Source organism: Scophthalmus maximus, chromosome 3 (assembly GCF_022379125.1).
Source record: "Scophthalmus maximus strain ysfricsl-2021 chromosome 3, ASM2237912v1, whole genome shotgun sequence".
NCBI classification, from domain to species: Eukaryota; Metazoa; Chordata; class Actinopteri; order Pleuronectiformes; family Scophthalmidae; genus Scophthalmus; species Scophthalmus maximus.
Window position 1 is genome coordinate 10362090 of NC_061517.1, and position 12911 is coordinate 10375000.

Here is a 12911-nt window from a genome sequence, read left to right on the forward strand (position 1 = left end):
AACCCAGCATTAGACTAACAGGCGCAACGCAATTAGCACATAAAACCTGTCAATGGCCCTCAATATCACAGCCCTCTAAGGAGTTGCAGACTTATAAAGCCTCCTGATCTATTACTACAAAGTGATTAATCCTCCCCACACAATGACCAGTCTTAAACTGGGCCTCTGTATTATTAGGTAGCCCTGTATGGCACTGTAACTCCGCGCTAATTAGCATTCAGATCAGGGACTGGAGAGACAGCCCCTCCACCGCCGAGGAAGGACACGGGATGAGATGGCGACACAGTGAAATGTCATTAACTTGATGTTAATTACTAATTAATGGGGCTATTTCATTTACATGTATCTCTGGCTCTCTGATGGAGCCCGCCTTTACTGGGTTACTCTTACCAGCCGACAAGTTGGGGGAGGGTTTATCTCCCCCCTCTCCTACGCACTCCCCTTACAGCGTTTCATCTCTGCTAATTAAATAGTGGGCCACTCATCATGATTATGTCTGCTTTTACAACACCATTTTGTGTCAGCAAGGAGCACTCTAATAAGCAAGTGACCACTTCTTTAACACCATGGCTGTTTCTGTATGAACTGGGCATTAAAAAAAGCCAAATCCGGTGCCAACTCACTCCCCTCCACTGACTTCTATCTGACTTGTTACTTTCACTCACTTGTGACCCCCCCTCCCTTTCTCCTCGTCGCCACGCAGCAGCCACAAGCCACCCGTCTCCATGGCAACCTGAGCCGATCGGTCCCATGAGAAGGGGCGTGTTGGGTTGACGAGCGTCTGGCCATTCGCACGTGGGCAGTGCCAACTCCCCAACATGGCACGCAGCGTCCTGCCATATGGTGCCACCATATACTGTCCTGCGAGGCCGGACCCGGTATCTGGGCCCTGTAGTGATCAGAGTGTGAATCTACAGTCGAACCCGCTCAGCAGCTGATCCACGTGCTGCACTGGCAACTGATGCGCAGATAAATGTCTCATAGTTTCATAGTGGGAAAACCCCCTTTTTCATTTTTGACCTTCATGTAGTTAATGCACTAGTATGAAAAAATGTTTGTGTGATAATGAATAATATTTGGAAGTCATCTCAATGAAAACTTTCAAGGATCTCAAAAGAGAAGGCCTCCCTCCATGTGTCTTGAGGCTCTACTCATTATTGATACTCTTCTGCCTCTCTGTGGCACAACGGAGGAAATACATGCAGATACTGCAGCACACTGAAGCCACTCAATATAATGCTGACAAAATATATTTTTATTCAAAGTTAATATATGCTTTTCGATACAACATATCTCAAAAGCATTGGAATACTTGCGTATCCTTGCATTTTTTTCTTTTAATCATACATTTTACACACCTTACACATTATCAAAAACTATTTGTCAGACGGCTTTCAGGAACCCACGGTGAGATATGTGAGTGAACAGAACCTTAGCCATACATCGTGAAAATGTTTAAATTCTGCAGGGCGACATTGACGCAGTAACAGAAAAAAAAGAAGGGACAAGCAGTGAAGGCTGCTGCAAATAATGCACATCTGCTGAAGGCAATTTAAACATGTCAGTGAATTTGGCAAAAGCTGTAAAAAAATGTTGAAGGCTGATTATTTTGTGTCCCAGTCTTACATAAATAAACTTTATTTTAAATCTGAAAAGGTCTACGCATACAATTTGTGTACAATATGATAAATACGATACAGATAAAAAATGACATTGACGTGAAATTCCAGATCGGATGTCAATTATGCTATATAGTTAAATTCCACATATTAGAATTGAAAAGACAACATGTTCAACCAAGAAACACACTTCCAAGTGCCTGCAGAAAACAATTTAAAGGGCAAGCAAAAGCAACAATACTCCCGCAACCAAGGAAAATAATAACAACGTGCAACGATCACCGACGCTGTGTGACCACTGTGAGCACAGCATTTCTCTCATTGCTTAAATTAAATATATTAAATGCATAGGTTTAAAGAAAAAGGTATACATATGTCAAGGTAAGCATCTAGACTGGACATGACATGGACTAAATGTAAACCACAAGTTGCAAAACTTTTGTGAACGCAAAGGCGGAATGCTACAAACAATCATATCCATCTTTATGCGGCTACATACTTTGCAGTAAATGACATTCCACCGAATGCTCTCCAGTTCCTCAACTGTTCGTCCTCTCACCTGGCCTGCAATATTGAATTGATCGTGTCAAGAGTGTAGAATGGAGACAACTGTATTTGAAATTCATCTGAGACCACAGAGACAAGTTAATTGGATCTCTCCTCTGCTCTCCTTTCAAAATACTGACATCACTTCCTGTCTAGAGGCTATGTAAAAAACCCTAAACTGTGTAAAAAGTGTGATAATAAGGACGGATCTTTTTTTTTTTTTTTAAGTAACAAGGCCGGAGATGATTATATGGAGTCCACGCTACATATTTTGATTTCTAATATATTTCTTTTTCTGTTATTTAATGGCATATATTTTTTCTCTAAAAAAAGAAAGAGTCATTGTCATATAAATATATATGCATATTACGCCAAAATAATTAAGTGAGGTATTTCTATGCCATGCAAACACAGAAAGAAAGTAAAAAATAATCGATAACCTTTGGTCTCCTGATTCAAAACATTCTGTCAAGACAACAATCAAAGAGAGAATTTGTGTAGTCAAAGCCTTGCCGACAAAAAAAGCTTCTTCGTGACCCCCCCTCTGAACCGTAACGATAAGATGAGCTTGTAACCATGGAGATGGGGACAGTAGAAGGTAAATAGTGCAGGACATTAAAAGCACCTGCCAAGTAATTAGAGGCTGACGGCTCTCGTGGAGACGGGTGAGTGGGATAAACTAATAAAAGACTACAGGTACGGGATGGTGGACTCTCACTGCTGCTAAAACACGGCTTCCCCCGGGCTTAGAACACGCTACCTCCGTCTGTCACAGCTTGTCTCACCCATCCATCAGTCTCACGGCTCCTTCAACGCGACTCATCAAAAAAAGTGGAGCTACAGTTTTTCATATAACGGTCCTAAGTCATACATTCTGTAACAAGTGTAACCAGTAGGCCAGCAAGAGTGCGACTTCCCTGTGCTGCACAAAGCTGGGACCTGGAGGTAGTGTGGACTTTTTTTTCTTCTCTCCAGATACCGTTCCCATTCCACATCCTCCCTGAAGTGACAGAGGCCGTGTGTTTTTCTAGGATTCAAACTCAAGCTCCATAAGTTTTTGTTCAGTAACATTGTGCGGACTCTGTATCGGACTGTGTGCTTTTTCAGTGACTGTTGTAGTACCTCCTCCTCAACCAGACATGTCGGTCAGTGTTTCCCAGATGTTATGTGCAGGTTTTATCCATGTGCCACTTGCCATCCATTGGCCAATTCTCCAATGCGGATAGTGTCCGAGCTGCTGGTTGCCGTGGGAATTGCATTCTGGTCCCACTGATGACTCATGATTTAGATGTGGATGTTGTGGTGGCGCACCTTAGTATAGTCAATGTCAAACCGGCGGGCCTCGGCAAAAGCCAGGAAGGTGCAGAGGCCCAGCAAGTTGACCGTAGTGATGAGGGCAAACACAGATGCCCACGAGCCGGAGGCCTCGATGAGATACCCCGAGAAATACACCAGAAGGACCCCTGAGCAGGAACACACAGACACACACACACACAGACAGTCGCCATTAATAACACCTCATCAAAAAGAGAGCGGAACACCAGCTTCCATGTGGTAGTTCACTTCAGCTTTCTGTAGAGGAGGTGTCACAATCCACTCCTCGTCCCCTCACAGGACCACGAACTGTCATCCTCCGCTCCCTCCATTATTCATCTGACACAAACTCAAACCGTGCCCCCTTGATGAAATATGCATCACGCATGAGCCTCCGTAACTGACAAGGAGACACATCGGCTCAAAAGTTTGAATTCAGAGATGTCAATGAATAATTTCACGTAATAGACTTGTTAAAGGCAAAAACAATAAAAATGTCCTCTGCTACCACTGTTAAAATATTCATCATAGAAATTTGTTCTTCAAGTCTCACCTGAGAACGCACCGCATGTGTTCATAACACCTGTAAGACAAATGCAGATTCACACATGTTAAAATGTAATACTTAATTAAAATTTCACCTGGGAATTAGAAAAATCTGTTAGATCAGTACTAAATGGATTTATGTAATTGAAAATTTAATAAAAACAATTTCTTTTTTAGACTTACCAAATAATGCTCCAGCACAGGATGGAGCAAGATCTTGGACATTTACAGATACACCGCTGTAAGAGACATGTGATTAACGTTTTTACCATTTGGAATTGTGGAAAGTTTAGTCCCAGACTGCGGTTATTAACTGTATCTACATTGTCAATTGTGAAACACCTTCTTTTTGAGGAAGAAAGCTCATGATAAAATTGTATAACTCTGGACCGAAAGGGACTCGACAAATGTGATGCAGAACAACAACACAAATAAAATCAATGACTAAATGGGCACTGAATGGGCCAAACAGCAGATCAAACTTTCAAATTGGAAGTTAGACAAAACTTACAACTGACAAACTGACCCTTGTGAAAACACCACATTTAAATATATATCAAAAAAGAGTGCTGCTTCAGGGCTAAAGATAGAGAGTGAGGACTTTTTTCAGTACCAGTACCTGTGACTGAAGGTGGTGAGGCCCATGGTGGCAGACACAAATGTTACAGCCCATGGGAAGGTGGTGTTGCCACATAGAAGAAGGGTAAACACACTGGACACACCCATGGAGAAAAACTAGCAGAAGGATGAACACACAAAAACACAAATGAAACTCCCACAGACTTCATTATGTACAAGAGGAAAGAGGACATTGATATACTGCGTGTGTGAGTGGAAGGTTATCTGCACAAAGAGAATAAAAAGTTGACATACACACAGAATATTAAGGCAACTGAGAATTTTTTTACCTGCATCAACTTCCTCACTGAGGCTGTATCGAAGCCTGGGGAGATCGAGAGGGAAGTAAAGACAGAGAATTATAAAGCTGCTTTATCAATACTAAAGCACATTTGAACATGAATGTGGCGTCGCCTCCTCAGATGCTCTACCTTGACTGATGAGGTGGTCAGACAGGCAGCCACTGAAGAGGGATGAGGGTATGGCCACTAACCAGGGAATGACATTGAACACCCAACCCTGTAGGGAAAACACATACTCTGGGCATGAATGAGCTTAAAGAGAAAGTGCAGGAAACATCGAGGGCAAGGTTATTTTCACGAGGTCAAAGTGTGCTATGTACTTGCCTGTTTTCTTCTCAGTCACACTGTTGGCGTGACTCAATGGATGGCAATGACAGTCGGGATGTTATTTTGGTGAGTCTGACTGAAATATCTCATTATCTAAGGGATGGTTTGTCATGATTGTCATGCTTTTTCTGAAGCAGCATCTGGTTGGCATTTTTGTTTATCCCTTGTAATGTCGCTACTGGATGGACTGCCAGGAAATTTAGAGATATCAGCCGCCAGAAGCTCAAAGTTTTTATTTATCCAGTGAAAATCTCTACATCTTCCAGGTGAATTTGCACGAATCCTTTACAGACTTTCAGGGTTTACTGAAGATGTCGCACAATGTGTTTGGTAATCACCTGCTTATTCTCAGAGCACCACCGTCCGGTCACAATATTAATTTGTCCGGTACTTCGGTCATGAGCACATACATGCAAAACGAATGACATCAGCCTCAGCTGCACTTTGTGTGCATCTGTGCTAACTCGCGTGCCAAAGTGCTAAACAAAGATGGTGAAATGCTGTAGGTGCTTAACACCTGGAGGTTAGCATGTTAGCTTTTGGGAGCAGGTCAGCATTCTGGTGTTAGCAGCTGGCTCAGAGCTGTTGAGTATAGAGGATGGTGGTTTTGTCTTCTTGACTGAAGGTGTAGTTTTTCTTTATCTTATCACCCCGTGGCTCCTGCAATTTTTGAAGTGGAAAAACGTGATGGGGGAGGATGGAAAAAAGGTAGTGTCTTTACCTTGGCTTCGGGGAACGTGTCTCTGAAGAATGTTGGCAGCCACGACAAAAGGGTGAAGAAGGTGCTCGCTGTGCAAAGGTGTGTAACGATCACGGCACTGTTTAGGAAAGGACGAGAGACAGACTTTCAAAATGAGTCTTTTTATTTGAAAAATGTTTTCAAGATATTTTTCAACAATCATCTCTATAATTCTTTGTAATATCTTATTTTCTAGATCAGCACCTTACTTTTATTTACATGGTTGAATCACAATTATAGAGATCAGATGCTTCTGTAATAGGGCCACAATGTTATAGTAGAAGTTCCTAACAGAAGCTCTGCGAGACAGGCAAAATTAAAGTTGCTCACTCATCTAAAACCAACAAACAGCTACGCAGAGTGCCACATGGGCTTGCACGTGCACACACAGACCCACGCACACTTCCTCTATTGTTATCTCACCAGACTGCAGGTTGTTTGAAGAGCCGTAGCCAATGTCTCTTGGACAGTTTGGACTGGGGCCCACCACTTCCCAGGGACTCGAGGGTGATGATAGGCCCTGCAAAAAAACAGACGAGAAGCAGGCACGTGAGCGTTCCAGAAAAGACGGCTGCTGACTCCAATTATACAAATAAGCAGCTACAAGGTGGGGGCACACGGTGACACTGCAGATACTGTCGCAAACAATTAACGCCTCCCTTGCCTTCTCCTTTGAGTAGATATTTCCACATGCAGTAGGCCCACAAGACTGAGAGGAGACCGGACACGTAGAAAACACTCTCCCAGCCATACAGGTCCAACATGAGGGAGCCAGCCCCACCGATCACAAGAGTGCTGAAAAAAAAAAAAGGGTTGTAACAAGACGCGACAAGTCAGGCAAACACACCCCAGTAATAAGATGTTTCAAGGTAGTAAAAGTGCGTGATTATGCACATACATTCGAAGTTTGCCGTACAAGTTAAAACAGGTATTAGGAGTCATTGTAAGATCACAGTAGACACAGCTGTCAAATAAAATCTCTCTTTGATCACCCGCTGATTTTCTGGTGACACGCTCATGTATTCCGTACAATTCCCTCTACATTACGTTTGACTCACCCCAGATAGGAGCCGCTGCCCACGGTGCTCATGAGGAAGCCTCTCTCGCTCTCCACCACCTTTTGAGAGCACAGACTCGCGAGAGACGGGTAATGAACTCCTGATATCCGAGACAGAAAAACACAATCAGCCATTGTTTGTGCAGAAGTTCCAAAAGGAAATTAAAGGGATGATTAAAGTAGAATTGTTTTACCAACTCATCACACAAAACAAACAGATATAAATCAGGTGCAAAGCTAAGTTTGTCATCCAGAAATAGTGGGACCTGTTTTAAAAGTGTGTAACGAAAGCTTGTTGCCCAAAGCCCTTTTTCTCCTCTATGACGTATGTTGGTTTGTGTCCTCAAGCCAAATTAAACAAAAGCAAACAACAAAGCAAAGGACGGTGAATGTCAATGATGTTATGACTCATACTGGTCACCTGTAGAGGTCTATACATGTTGTTTGGTTACTCAATAAATGTTATGGTCATATTTTCCCCTTAAGGTCAATTCTATTTGATATTTTTTTGCTATACAAAAAAAGTAAAATAACATGACAGTATTTTTAATTTGTCTTTGCAGTGCATAACAGCTTATCGCATCAGTTTGAAGGGCTTTATCAGGAAACAGTTTTCATGAGAGAATAATGCAGCACAGTGTGACAAATGAGAAACATTTAATTTTAAAAGAAACACTTGACTAGGATTTCTGCGTAGCAGCATCACTACTGCGTCACATTCACCAGGGACAATATTGGGTTTGGCGGCATGCCAAAAGAGACTTCTGCATGCAGATTGAAAGAGCCAAGGTTCAAACCACCGACATTCTGATGAGCGGACGACCCACAGCCTCCCCTGATATAACAAGGAGTCCTGCTTGTTCATTATCGTTTGATTTGACGGGTGAAAATTGTGACACTAAGGCCCACGGACGTACTGAAACAATAATTACGTCCTTCCTGACCTTGGAAAAAAAAAAGGTGCAGACCGATCTACTTTGATGTCTGCGAAGAGCAATTATGTCTCATCACTGTCCTGATCTCGGCCTGTGATTCATCCAGCACATTCGCCGCCCAACTCACCTTGTAACAGGCCCATAAGGAAGCGGGCCAGCGTCATGGAGAAGATTGGCTGGGAGCAGAAGCGGGCCAGGATGGGTGTGAAGGCTGTCATCGACCCCCAGGCTGCTGCAGACAGCAGGAGGACCTTCTCACCGCCCACTCTGTAAGAACAGAGACGAAAAAATGTCTGCATCAGTCGTTATTCCCTCCTGACTGCTCATATAACAGCAGTGTACATCATCTAAAGGTTTTGAGCGGTGGCTCAAATCAGTGAGAATACATAAACAAGCCTATCAGTTTATAACATTGTGTGTCCACAGGAGAATATATATATATATATTCACTACACTATGTGCCCGGAGTGAGCAAACACACCTGGGCCAATTGTGTCACTGTAAGTTATGACTGCATGCAAATGCACTTGACAAGCAGGAAATTAAAACAGCTGCCAAGCGAAAACCGGCGTCACTGTAAACATTCATATTACAACATACATCCATGTGTAGCCATTAGACAAGAGAGAGAGAGAGAGAGAGAGAGAGAGAGAGAGAGAGGAGAGAGAGAGAGAGAGAGGAGAGAACTCTGTATCCTCAAATCGCTACCATCCCACAACGTAACCAAGGTCTCCCCACCGGTCACTGACGTAGCCTCCGAACACTTGGGTGAAGCAGTAGCCCCAGAAGAAGCTGCCCAGCACCATGCCCGACTCCCTCTTGGTCCAGCCGAACTTCTCCGCCATGGTGACGGAGCAGATGGGCATCGCCACGCGGGCGCAGTACAGGAGGCACGTCCCGAGCAGCAGCACCACTGTCCATACCCTCGCCACTGGCCTGCACGGGGGGGAGGGGGGGGGGGGGGGGGGGGGGGGGGGGGGGGAGAAGGGATGGACTTATTCAAAGTTGGGTTTCGAACAAAAAGGCGACAACAAACTCAGATTGGAAAGGTTATTGCTTCGTAAACTTAGGGGGAGGGTGATGACTTGGTTGCTCACCATTTATTATTGGCTAAAATGGCTTCTAATACATTAGGTATGTGGCAGTAGTGAACAGGGAGGAAGTGAAAAAATAATGTAACAATCAAATAACACTGTGCTTTATGTGAATTAATTTTTATCACATTAGGAAGCATGACTCACTTCCCCCTTTACAAGCCATCATCATCATCATCATCATCACCACCAGGGGCCAACGTGGCCCTGCAACTTGGTCTGAAGAGCATTGAACCGTGACACGCCACTGACGGTTCAATGTCACTTCTCTCTACGGAGGCGCAGGCGGTTTCCTGCAGTAACTGGAGGATGGCGTGTCCGTGCTCACTACTAAAGATTGTCAGCGATGCAACTAATTGTTATTTTGAAAATCACTGTTGTTGGTTTTGAACAACAACAGAAAAAAGGAAATCTTTTGTTTTTACCTGGGCCAGTGTGTGTTGTGCTCAGTCCACTTCTTGTGGCATCCAGGGGCTGCGATCTTGTCGGGCGGGTGGTTTTCCTTGTGACAGACCAAATCTGGACTATAGCTCTTGCCATATTTTTGAATAACTGCCATTCAACGCGAGGTCACGGCAGCCTCCTCCTCCTCCTCCTCCTCTCCTCTTCCTTCTTCTTCTTCTTCTTTCAATCGCTGTTTACTTTCAGCCTCTTTACGCTCCACCGGGTCCGTGTGAGGGGAGGGGGGGGAAAGTAAGACGACGGGCGCTCGTCACGAAGTATCTGCGCAACCACCTTGACTCTGATTTACACCGTTTACATCCGTGACCCCGAACCGCGGGCGACGGTTGCGGAACTGAGCTGATGAGGCAGACTGTTTTTTTTTTTTTCTTCCTGATGCCCGAGGAGGAGTAATCCACGTGTCAGTTTCCCTCCCCAGCCTCCTCCAGCCAGCCGCGCAGTTCCGCTTTCCGCCGGTAGGTGCTCATCAGGAAGTGAGCGTCGGTCTTCCACGACCGACTCGGCTCTCAGCTGCTGCTTCGTCTGTCGTTTGCAGCCTGGTGCTACGGTTGTCCCCCGTAGCACCGGCCGAACTGCAACCGAACCTCCCCCCACTTCGAACATCACGGTCAATCTATATGGACAGTAGTCCCCCCACGTTGTTTTGACTTGCGTGTTTACACCGGGCATTACGGTAACAGCGCGTGAGAACTGATTTCACAATGAAAACGACGTTCCGGTGAGCGTTCAATAAAAAACAGACGGACAAACACAAAACAAAGAGGTACGTGTCAAACGTTCCGGTGAGCGTTCATTATTCAGATCGTCAGTCATTAATACTGAAATATGCAGAAATACTCAATTGAGTCAAAACATTCATATTAAATAATACATAATAAAGTAAATGTTACAAAGCTACATCCCTACGTGTTGACATTATTAGTGAACTTCCTGTTTCCGCAGACAAGTTCCACTTCGGATTCACAGTAGACCACCTCAGTGTCACTCAGACACTATGTTCTATGAGTTGTGCAGGAAGGAACAGGAGACACGAGACAGTAAAACCTTAGGTTTGGACACACCGGACTACTCAGTAAAATAGGTCAACATAATACAGGTAACTGTGACTTAATTTGTGATTAAGACGTTTTTTTTCTTAATATTTCTTTTGAATATGATAAATCAGCGATGCTGATCTACACTCCGTACCAGCTGGTGGCGGTATTGCACCAATTTGTTGTTTGCCCACCGCCAAAAAAAAAAAAAGAACTCGGCGAGAAAAAGAAGAAGAAGACTGCAGAGGATGTTCTGCTTATTGGGCAGCAAACCGTTAGCGGCCTCTAGTGGTAAACCCCGAGTAATGGAGGGACTATTTTTTATCAGTCATACAAGAAGTTGAAGAACTACTCTTGTCCTGTATTTAAGTAAAAAATAATAATACGACGGTGCAAAGATAATGTATTATAAGTAAAAACCGTCTATCAAGCGTTATACTTTTAGTTAAAGGACAGACGTTTAACCATCTGACGTGGCAACAGTTCTGACATGGTAAACTAGTTTACAGTAGGCTATAAAGCCTATTTTGACTATTGTTAATACTGATGCATTAATAAGTAAGCCACATTTTACTGTTGTAGCTGGTCGATGGGAGATCATTTTTAAGTCACACTGTGCAGTCGGTTGGCAGTTTATTGGGTGCACCTGGCTCAAAGTCCACTACAATCATTAAAAATGATCATAAAGCTGAATCAACAGCTCTTTAAACAGTTAGAAAAAACAAACAAACCTTGAACATTATAACCCTCATGACTATATGATTTATTGCATTGTTATTGCATTAGATTGTATTTTAGTTTTAGCTTGGTGTACCTAATAAACAGTAAAAGGCCAAGATATGAGTTTTTATCTCAAGGATGGGTCAAGCTTTTAAAAAAAACAAACACTGGAGCCCCTTCACTTCCCAACATGCAACTCTACAGTGATGTTCATCAGACCTCGCCTGCCTCCTTAAATCTGTCCTCCTCTTTCATCCCCGATTGTAACACAAGCCGTGAGTTAAAATGTTTTAGAAGTGTAGAGATAGTGTTCGTGATATTATCAGAGTTTCTTTTTTTACGAGATTCTGAAATGCCCCCGCCCCTCCAAAGCCACAGAACATAGATTATTGGAAAACTGTTGTACTGACTGGGCGCCCCTTCAATATCTGTAATTTAGTATTTTGTGAACAAACATTCAAATAAAAAAAATAGTAGTTTTATTCTGAATCATAGTTTGCAGACGGAATAGTTTATTTTGAGAAAAAATGTTTCAGTAAACCAGAAACGAAGTTTAGGTAACAGCACATTTGTGAAGCAGTCTCAACAATTAAATGCTTCAAAGGGACATTTGATGATTCCTATATTTCACATGATATTGCATTAGTGTGCATGTCCTATTTTTTATTATGCATCTACAGTATAGCTGCAAATACAGGGACTTAGCTGAGAGTTTTGAATTTGGCTCATGAATGAAAACATGCTGCTGTTGTTTAAATGAACCACACGGTGGCGATGAAGACCAGCAGGTCACACACCTCCCTCCTCGTCAACCGTGTTTGCTGCGTCATCTTGTGACTGTCGACGTAATTGTTCGGGATTCAGGTGAAGATCCCCTGGGGGAGGAAGGGTAATTAGGATTCACTTTTATTTGTCCTACAACAACAGTCATCCAGCGAGGAAAGGAAAAGGAAATATTTTTGTTACTTCACCCTTTTTTTGTTTTGAAGACTGTGGTAAACTGTATCATACATACAGTCTTTCTGGTGTGTGCGTGACACATCACTGCAAATTATATTCAAGACTATATATATATATATATATATATTCACTCGTGTTGTTGCCAAAAAGCACACTGTCCAAATCATTTCCATAATTTTCCAGTGCATGCATTATTCACCAGGATTTTTCTTCTCTGAGGTGCATATTTAGATAGAGGGAAGGGAGCTTGGATAATGAAGGCTAATTTCCCAGGTGACGTTGCCCCCCCCTCTCTAAAAAAATGAAATCTATTCGACCCCCTTTTTCTAAAGAGAAAGAGTTATGGAGGGGGTTTACACACACACACACACACACACACACCCACACCCCTTGCGGTGTTTTCCGGGATCACGCCACTGCTTCCACTTGGGAGCCACACCACCAGCAGCAGCAGCAGCAGGAGCAGGAGCAGGAGCAGACGGAGCAGACATGGCCGATCGCCCCCGGACGGGACGGTGCCGAGTGTACAAGCGAAAGTAAAGACAGTCGACGCGCAATGATCCAGGCCCACGATGCAGTCACGCAGGCGAGGGGACACTGACACTGCGACGCGCCGTGAGACGCGCGGCTGAGAGAGA

General features: G+C 43.6%; 1 protein-coding gene and 1 long non-coding RNA gene across 2 annotated transcripts; both read right to left on the minus strand.

Annotated features, from left to right (window-relative positions):
* Positions 1-1234: 1234 nt before the first annotated feature.
* slc17a9b (solute carrier family 17 member 9b) lies at positions 1235-9921 on the minus strand. Its single transcript, XM_035646064.2, has 13 exons — positions 9523-9921; positions 8742-8939; positions 8131-8270; positions 7070-7169; positions 6676-6806; positions 6435-6531; positions 5994-6090; positions 5075-5162; positions 4934-4968; positions 4645-4760; positions 4209-4264; positions 4033-4062; positions 1235-3628 (listed from the first exon to the last, which is right to left on the minus strand). Exons 1-13 carry the CDS (start codon positions 9654-9656, stop codon positions 3450-3452), a joined length of 1401 nt encoding a protein of 466 aa, XP_035501957.1. The 5' UTR covers positions 9657-9921; the 3' UTR covers positions 1235-3449.
* A 1884-nt stretch (positions 9922-11805) lies between these two features.
* Positions 11806-12846, minus strand: LOC118317412. Its single transcript, XR_004795418.2, has 2 exons — positions 12661-12846; positions 11806-12188 (listed from the first exon to the last, which is right to left on the minus strand). It is a non-coding gene; the product is annotated as an uncharacterized LOC118317412 (long non-coding RNA).
* Positions 12847-12911: the final 65 nt, after the last annotated feature.